The following is a 9,186-nucleotide window of genomic DNA, read 5'->3' as shown; positions in this document are numbered from 1 at the left end:
AATGTGTAGATATAATCTGGAACCTCTTCCCTTTGTGACAGCCACAGTAGCAATAGATTTACGGGATTTTGGGTTTTTTATTTTTTAACAGAAATTGGTGGTTTGGTTGGTTTGTTTCTTTTTTTTTTTTTTTTTTAGGAAAAGATAAAAACTAGAGACTTTGCAGAAACAAAAACTCTGTGATTCTGTGCATCCTTGTGAAAATACATAAGCAATACTAACACTACTAATTAGGTGTTTAATGATGCTGGGATGTATCTGATATACATTCATTATCTTCTCTCCAGAGCTCTGAAGAACTGCAGCTTTCAGTGGACCACATCAAGCAGATTATTGGGATTTTAAGGGACTTTATCCACTCTCCTGAGCAGAGAGTGATGGCTTCTACCATATCCAAGCTGAAAATGGATTTGGACTTTGACAGCACCTCCATCAATCAGATCCATCTGGTGCTGTTTGGATTCCAGGATGCAGTGAGTTCCTTTCCTGATGCAAGGCCAGAGGAATTCTCTGAAGGAATTCTCTGAAGGAATTCTTTGAAGGAATTCTCTGAAGGAATTCTTTGAAGGAATTCTTTGAAGGAATTCTTTGAAGGAATTCTTTGAAGCAGCACAGAATGGTTTAGGCTGGAAGAGACCTTAAAGATCATCTATTCCCAACCCCCCATGGGCAGGGACACCCTCCAGTACATCATGTTGCTCCTAGACTGAGCTCAGCCCAGGGATTCACAGCTTTTCCACTGTTCCTCACTCCTCTCCCCTCTTGTACTGTAGAAGGGTTTGAATGTCACAGTCTGGTTTGAAATGGTTTCAAAGCTGCAGCCTAAAACTGTCCAATCTGTTGTTTAGACTTTGAAAGGTGGGAGGGTTTTAGTGCTGCATGCAGTTTTACCTTATAAAGCTTCTATGACTATTGGAAAATACGATTCTCCTTCCTGAGGTGTGAGCAAATGGTGTTTGTGCTGCTTTTCCAGGTGAACAAAGTGTTAAGGAATCATTTAATAAGGCCCCACTGGATGTTTGCAATGGATAACATCATCCGCCGGGCAGTCCAAGCTGCAGTCACTATTCTTATTCCAGGTAAATCAAAGCAGCTGAAAATAATCCTCTTTCAAAAAAGGTTTCTCACACATCAAAGAGTTGCAGCAAATGGAAGAGCTCAGCTGTTGAATCTGTCAGAATGCCATTAACTGCACCCCGTGTGCCACTCATCAAAGCTCGGGGTCAGAGTGCTGCAGAGAAAGAATTCTTCATCTGCAAGATTAATGCTGTACTTGCAGTGCAAAAGCACATAATGAGAAAAAAAACCAGTGTTCTGCACCTCCAGTGTGGTCCAACCATGACAAAGAAAAAAAGCAAATTAAATTCAGTCCAAGCTGGAGATTTTCCAGTAAGAAAGAAAATCATTCTGTAGGTATTAATGGCATCCAGGTTGGGTAACACTGCACGGGTTTGGTTACGTGTTGTGAAAAAATATTAATGAGCTGTGGAACAGAAGGGATTGCATTAATGTGAGGAAGAGGATGATTCTGGCCCAATGGAAACAGGGAAAATCACCAGGAGGAGGAGGAGGAGGAGAAGTGTTTAGGAATGAGTTAAGCTGGAAATACAGGAGTACTTGTGTAACTCTTTACAATGCTGAGCACCCCTTCCAGTACAGGAATGTTCTGGAGGTTTAGTGACAGTGAGCCCTTTCAGTGCAAAGTCACCACGGCTTTTAAAGCCAAATTGGCAAAATTTTTTAGGACTTTTGTTTGTACAAGAGAAATGGCAACTGTTCTTTGGTATAAGGGTGGCCACCTGCAGCAGGTTCTGAGAACTGGGGCTGGAAATGCTACCTGGAGAGGAGGAATTCTTTGTACACTCTTGGGTATAAGGGGAAAACACCAACTTTTTTTTTTTTCCACTGTTTAGGAAAAAAGCAACCTTTCAGGGGTTTCTCCTTGATATATTTTAACTGTCTTATTATTTATCTCATGATATTTGTCCCCACTGCAAATGTGACCTACAGTTCTACCTTTCCTGTTGCACTGCTCATTCTGGAACCAATGCCAGAAAATCTGCTCCAGCTCACTCAAGGCTTCACTGCCCCCCTGCTCAGTATTGCAATAAAGCACATTGTGCAAACAGTAATGAAGAACAAACTGCATCACCTTGAAAGACAGAATTATCCAAAAAAATCTCCTTCTTCCCCTTTGTTTGCACCAGAGCTTCGCACTCACTTTGAGCCAGCCTCAGAAACTGAAGGTGGGGACAAGGACACGGATGAGGTGGAGGAGAATTTGCAGCCCTTGGAGCCAAACGGGGCTGAGGACGCTGCTGTCACCTCGGGGCTCAGCACCCTCAGCTCTGGGCTGTCACACCACGCTCAGCAGCAGCTCAGCCAGGAGCTGGGCACACTCCAATGTGGCACTTTAAGGTAACTCTGCTGTAAAGACTCTGGGTGAGTGTTCAGGCAGGCTGGGAAAAGCTCTGACCTTGCTTTTCTCACTGATGGGGATGTTTTTAGCCATAGCACTGCTCACCTACTGCCCTGTGATAAAACCTTCCAGGAGCACAGATGGGTTTGGAATACACCAATATGACAACTGGACATGCTTCAGTACAGCCTTTTTTCTCTGTAATTAATCTTTTAATTGCTGAATGTCCCATTGGATCTCAACTGTTAATTGGGTTTATATAAACTGTACTTTTTGGATGCCCAGTATCTCTAAGCTGTTCCTGCAAGGAAAGGCAGAGCCTTTCCTTGTCCTAGAATGTCCTCTAATGAGCAGCAGCAGAGCTCAGCAGAGCCCTGCCCTGTTTTTCATGGGTTTTATGTGTAAGATGCTGCCAGGATGTTGACAGCTGAAGTTTCCATTCTTCTTTCTGGATGTGATGTGAATCCATGATTAGAAAGTCCCTGGTAAAATATCAGTGTTACATTGTTCAGCAGTAAATTACAGCATTAAGGCAGCAACTCTGCCCAGGGAGACTGCAAAACAGTAGGAACAGAATTTATGAGCTATTTACTAAATTCTGCATGTGAAAGCCTTCAAGTGGCACCCCTGAGTCTCAGACAACCAAAAAGAAATCTAAGCCATTAGAGATGTTACTTATCACAGTACCTCACAAATACCTCTGTGGTACTCATCAAAAATGACAGGATTTTTTCAGTTTATTCTCAGTGTGGTTGTGTTTGATCTCTCTTAAGGCTTTTGGAAAACCTCATTCAGAAGGAGAAAGAGTATCAGAGCCTCTTACGACAATCTTTGGAGCAGAAGACTCAGGAATTACATTTGCTTCAATTAAAACTTAAACCCAAAGGTATGAGGAGATAGTGCAGTTACACAGAAACACATGGGATCATGGGTTGGTTGAAAGGATGCAGAATCATATAGTTTTAAGCTTCAGTTACCTGAAAACAACCACTTTTGCCCTGGTTTTGAGGTGGTTCAACCATTGTTTGTTTTCCATTAAAGACTCCCAATGCTCTGCAGCAAATTCTGGAGAAAATGCAGACCCAGAGCTCATGAACTGGTTGAAACAACAAGGAGCAGACTTGGATACCATTCAGAGGGTAAAAAAATCACATTTAAAAAAAATCCCTAATTTTAGTCATAATTAGCAGTTTGGTTTCAAAGAAAGAATATTTATTTATGAATAAATTTGCCTTTTAGTTTGCTGAAGAAGATTATACACTGAGTGCTGTCCTTAATGACATCACCAAAGATGACTTGTGGTATCTTCAGCTGCGGTAAGAAAGTGCTTGTTAATTCATTGTTAAGAGCTTCATTAACATATTTTGTTAAAAACCTTTTAAAGTTTAGTTATTCACATAGAACAGTGATGGTTCAGAGGCAACTGCTGTCAGTTTGACCTCAGATTTTCTGATAAGATGTGAAAACCTTTAACTGACACAACTCCACCAAGGATGCTTCGAGCCATCTGTTTTGGTATTTATCAAGATTGGGACCCATTTCTGCACCCTTCACAATGATGAAATCACATGGAAAGCTTTGTTTTTCCTACCCATTGATGATAAAAGGACTTGAATCATTCTGTTAAGCTGTGGCTGACCTGGAAGAAGTTTCAGCTATAATTATGGAATAGTGCAGTTTGTTATGTGCTGTTATAACTGCTCTATCCTCGAGATTTCTGTTTTATTTCCTGCTCATTTTAAGGCACTGGAGCTGAGGGAGTTTTCCTGACTCTTCCCATTTCCCTTCATGCAGGGGTGGTGTTCGCTGCAGGATCTGGAATGCAATCCTAACCCACAGACAAACATCTGGCAACACCTCAGCACAGCTCAACGCTCTGGAACAACACCAAATGGGAATCAGCAAATGAAAAACATTCCCAGCACTTTCATTAGGAGATGTATATATTTCTGTGTACAGTGGCCTTGCAGGTTTTGCACAATGATGTAGCTTGTTTGACCATCAGTGTAACACAGTGAATAATAACAGCTTCTAAGTCAGTGTCAGTGCATTTCAATTATTTATGACAAGACTAATCCATACAATTGTAATAGAAAACATTAGCTAAGAAAAAACTCACCTGATTTGGCTTTACCATTGTGAAAACTGTCAACTTCAAATGTGTTACAGGTCTGCTGCTGATGGTTTGAGCAGGGAGGGGATGTGCTCATTGTAGATGGATTTATACAGCTTTTGTATTAAACCTACTCTCACTGAGAAAAGCCTGGTGTAATGTTTTCAGTTAGTGACACTTTGGCAACAAAACCAGAGTATAGAAATGGCATTTTTGGTGGGTTTTCTAGGAAACAGTTAATGAAAAAACAAAGCAAACAACCATTAGATAAAGGTTGGTAAAGTTTAATTTTTCTTTTTCTTTTTACACTGTACATAACACATACAGCAATCCAAAGAAAGTCAGTAAAGCAAATATATAGCACTTTAAATAAACCACTTTCTCTTAACTTAGTATGTTCTGAAACAACATTCAGCATTTCTAAGAAATTCCATACCCAGATGGATTTCCTTACACATTCCCTCTTTTGAAAGAGCTTTTAAATAAGCTTAAGAGTTGTTTATTATAGTTCTGTAAATGGATTCACTTATTCTCATGAATAAGTTACCCCAAGAAAAAGGCCTTTAGCTGACAGATTTGTACTTTATCCACTGGTTTGGCCCCCGCACTTCAAAGGGTGGCTCATTGTAGTAGATGTGGTGCCCCAGTTCTTCCAGTGGAGGCTCTGGGTCAGTGGTAGCAAACTGAGCAGCTTCCTCAATCTCCTTCCTCACTGCCACATCAATCTCCTAAACCAGAAATGGATCTTATTAGAAGACAGCTCAGAAAAAGCATCGTCATTTTGTATTTGAATGGTATGATTAAGTAACAGTTAACCCTGACTAGATAAAATTAAAAACCTAKAAAARCTCMMTCCCTACTAAASTGCAGCATTTTGGGTAGTACTGGTACCTCACAGCCAGAGGAACAGGACCCCACTGAGCCTCTGCATTTTCTGTTCTGATGATGTGAAATCCTGAGTGTGTCAGTGCCACTGGTTCTTAAACAGAGCTGACTCATTAAAACATTTGCTTAGAGAGGTTCTGACTCCTTCACTGGGATTTTTCACTACTGGAACTTCCCTTTTCAACATTCACCTCCTTCCTGGGGAGTCAAGAAAGCCCAGGTCATTTTGATTTCTACCTGTTAGCAAATGATACCCACAGCCTTACTCCTTACAGAACACACCTTGAGTAGCTGCTCTGCAACAAAACTTACACCTTCACCTCTGAGATGATGTTAAACTTTGAAGAACTTCACAGAAGGAGCAGTGCATGTGATGTGATGTGCCTTTCAGGGATCATGAGTGTGTGACTGCTCAGCACTTTCACACAGAGCAACTGCAGCCATACCTTTAGTTCTTCAACACTGGCAAGGTTGTTGTTGACCATTCTGTCCTTCAGCAATGTAATGGGATCACTTTTGCTTCTCACTTCCTGAATTTCTTCTCTGGTACGATAGCTAGGAGCAAGACAGGCAAAGACATGAACTCTGGAGCAGGGGTGAGGCTCTGGACACAGCTCACAGTTAGAAAAAGGTGTATCCAGAGAGTTGTCAGGGATGCCATGAAAACAGAACATTCAGCACTCAAAGGATGGCACAGCAACAAGCAGAGTCCCCACAGATGTGGAAATGCCAACGGAGCAGAACAGCCCCAGACTCAGGGGAAATGGGAGGAAGCCCAGCCTGAGACAGTTACCCTGAGGGGCCACATTTCCTCTCCCCCTCCACTCCTAGGGAGAGGGCTCCATGATGTGTTACACACTTCCAATTCACTGCAAATTTCCAGTGAAAAGCTGAAATACACCTCTACTTCATGACAATAAATTCAGTTTTATCAGGTAAAGCAATGTCCTGAGTCTCTGGCTGTATTTTTAGGAAGTGTTCCATTTGTCTGGACAATCCAAACTGTTCCTGTGATTTTACCTCACGGGATTTTAATCCTCTTTTAAAAAGAATATTGCTTTCCAGTCCAAGCTTTGTTAGGACACACCATAAGGTCACACTGAAAGAAGAATCCACTAATAGAGAGCACAGGAGTTTAACTGACTTTGTGCCTTTTCTAAACCCACATTTTTGAAATCTGCAAATAAAACAAATGTGTTATATGGCCCCAGATTATCAGCTGAGCAATGAGATGAGTGATCAGCTACTCATAGCAATTTCATTGTAACCTTTAAATGCATCTGAAAGCTGCTTTAAACAATGAATTTCAGTTGAATCTCTTACAATCTGACCATCCACACTGACACCTTCTCAGTGAAAGAAGAATGTGACAGTACCTTATTCCAGGGTCACTCATGCTGTGGCCATGGTAACGATATGTCTGTAACTCCATCACAAGAGGACCCTTCMAATGAAAATRCAGAGTGTTACCACCATCARTGACCAAYTTGTTATATCAGCAAGTATTTGCTRGARATGAACTGCACCAGTGATCAATTATTTTAATGTTTTTTTTCTCAGTTGAATTTATATAACATTAGCACATACAACATCATTCAGTAAAATGAAACCTAATTATTTTCAAATGAAAGCATGTGCTGATATTGTGTTTATTATCACATTCTTACTGAGCAGCACTAAACACTAGCCTTCCTTCATATGTCATTCCACCATTATTCAGAGTCTTTCAAATTACCTGTTGTTTCTCACACAACTTTCATTACTTCAAGTATTAAAAATCTTCAAACCCAGTATTATCCTATTTGGGTGATAGACACTAACACTGACAGAACTTTTACTTCACTTTCCATTTCTTGCAGACAATGATTATTACTTTCCTTGATGCTTGCCCTACCTAACCACAAAGAACACAACTGCCTGACAATCATAACACCTTTCACAACAGAATGCTGACTGTGGTGGAAATGGGAAAAAAATTACAGTATAAATATTCTATTAAGTGTTTGGCTAATACAAATTGAGGAACTACTTATGCAGCAATAGTTTGTAAGAATTCCACCCATGGAAAAGGAATGCCAAATACAGACTTACTTTTCCAGATCTACAATAGTCAGCTGCAAACTTTGCTGCTTCTCGGACACAGAGAATATCCATGCCATCCACCTGGCAATGAGAAACTACACGTTAAGGCAAAAAAATGCCAGCCCCCAAACTCCCAACCTCAGGTGGAACAGGAATTCAGCTTCAAGTAAATACTGTAGAAATAAAAGAAATCCATATGTATGCATTGTGTAGGTGTGTGCACATACATTCCCCCTCAAAAAAAAAGCCATACTCACCCTGAGCCCTGGAATGAAGTATCCTCTTTTGTAGTAGTCAGTGCTGGCTGCAGCTCTTTCCACTGATGTTCCCATTCCATAGCGATTGTTCTCACAGATAAAAATACAAGGCAACTTCCACAAGGCAGCCATGTTGTACGTTTCAAATATCTGGCCCTGAGAGAAAAAGAGTGAAGTTTTATCTCATCAGGGAGCTCAGCCTTCATGCACTAGGCTCTACTGAAAATCCTTCCGTTGCACAGGTCTGCACATTTTAAAAGTGATCTGAAACCACCCACTTGCTACAGTTCAGAAGGAATGAAAGAGAAGCTACACAATATAATACAACTTTCATCTCAACTTGTAGTTTATAGAACTTAATTTTTAAACCTGAATCAGTATCTGTGTTAGGGCAGCCCAAAACCTTCAATGTTAACTGAGGGATTTCAGCAACAGTCATAAAAAACGTGACAATCAACCTGGCAGGATGCTGCTCCAGTCAAGTTTGACTGCACAACTGTATCAGCCTTATTGCTCGGAGTCAAATTCAGGGAAAACCGGGAACTGAGAAAAGTTGGCCTGTGAAAAGCTTTGAAAGCCTCAAAAGTGGGGAACAATCAATGGTACACTCTAAACCACCAACGGCTTATCTGCCTTAATGTCTTGGCTGGTAACATGTAGACTGGCTGGAATGTCAGTAGTAAGTGGCTCTGCAAGAATGCTCTGTCCTCTGAATTTCTACATTGTCAGCAGCACTGGCATCTTCACTGCCATCATTCAGAGCCATCCTTACAGCACAGACACTTCAGAGTGCCACACTTAGGAGAGCTGTGCACAACTGTTAGGAGGTAAAGAGGAACTGGAAACCCCTCCTCCCAAACTCATGCAACATTCATGTAACTAACCATTAGTCTCACTTACTCCCTGAGTATCTACTGTGTACCAGAAGGGAAGGTGCCAGGAAGGTTTCCCTCCACTACAGGGACAAGGGCCAAGCTCAAAATGGGGGTGGGGAAGGACACTGGTCCAAAATATCATTAAAAACTGCAAGCACATGCTACATTTTTGTTATGTAAAGAACAGCTAGCAATTGACTGTTCATCTGAATCACTCCTTGAAACATGTCCCTACTCAAACACCGGACACAACTCAAATCAGAGGTGGCAGTGTTCAAAATCTTCAACATGCCCACCACCTATATGGAGTTCATCAGCATTGCCCGTGTTACAGGTACACAGGGAGGGTAAAACATGTTCTCCAACTCCTTGGAGTAAAAGCAGAGCTCACAGAGCACAGAAGGAAAATGGATTCCCCCCAGCCATGCCCCTTTACCTGATTGGCTGCACCATCCCCATACAAGGCCAGGCAGATTTCGTTTTTTCCAAAGTATTTACAGGCAAGCGCAATCCCGGCTCCGAGAGGAACCTGGCACAGAGAACAGGACACAACAA

The 9,186-nt window shown here is 41.4% G+C and overlaps 2 protein-coding genes across 2 annotated transcripts; one reads left to right on the top strand and one right to left on the bottom strand.

Annotated features, from left to right (window-relative positions):
• The first annotated feature begins 290 nt into the window (after positions 1-290).
• On the top strand, positions 291-4,681 carry LOC130587887 (mitogen-activated protein kinase kinase kinase 15-like). Its single transcript, XM_057388859.1, has 7 exons — positions 291-473; positions 974-1,079; positions 2,208-2,418; positions 3,193-3,305; positions 3,461-3,558; positions 3,659-3,735; positions 4,214-4,681. Exons 1-7 carry the CDS (start codon positions 378-380, stop codon positions 4,326-4,328), a joined length of 816 nt encoding a protein of 271 aa, XP_057244842.1. The 5' UTR covers positions 291-377; the 3' UTR covers positions 4,329-4,681.
• Positions 4,682-4,784: 103 nt separating this feature from the next.
• On the bottom strand, positions 4,785-9,181 carry LOC130587886 (pyruvate dehydrogenase E1 component subunit alpha, somatic form, mitochondrial-like; the record flags this gene model as incomplete). Its single annotated transcript, XM_057388858.1, has 6 exons — positions 4,785-5,260; positions 5,864-5,972; positions 6,794-6,861; positions 7,509-7,580; positions 7,757-7,912; positions 9,068-9,181. Coding segments are annotated over 6 exons (684 nt in total), but the record flags the coding sequence as incomplete, so codon positions are not given.
• Positions 9,182-9,186: the final 5 nt, after the last annotated feature.

Source organism: Malurus melanocephalus, unplaced genomic scaffold (assembly GCF_030028575.1).
Source record: "Malurus melanocephalus ecotype Western Australia unplaced genomic scaffold, MMel_1.1 scaffold_2628, whole genome shotgun sequence".
In the NCBI taxonomy this organism is placed as follows: domain Eukaryota; kingdom Metazoa; phylum Chordata; class Aves; order Passeriformes; family Maluridae; genus Malurus; species Malurus melanocephalus.
Note: the sequence above shows the minus strand (reverse complement) of the source record. Positions and strands in the feature narration are given on the sequence as shown.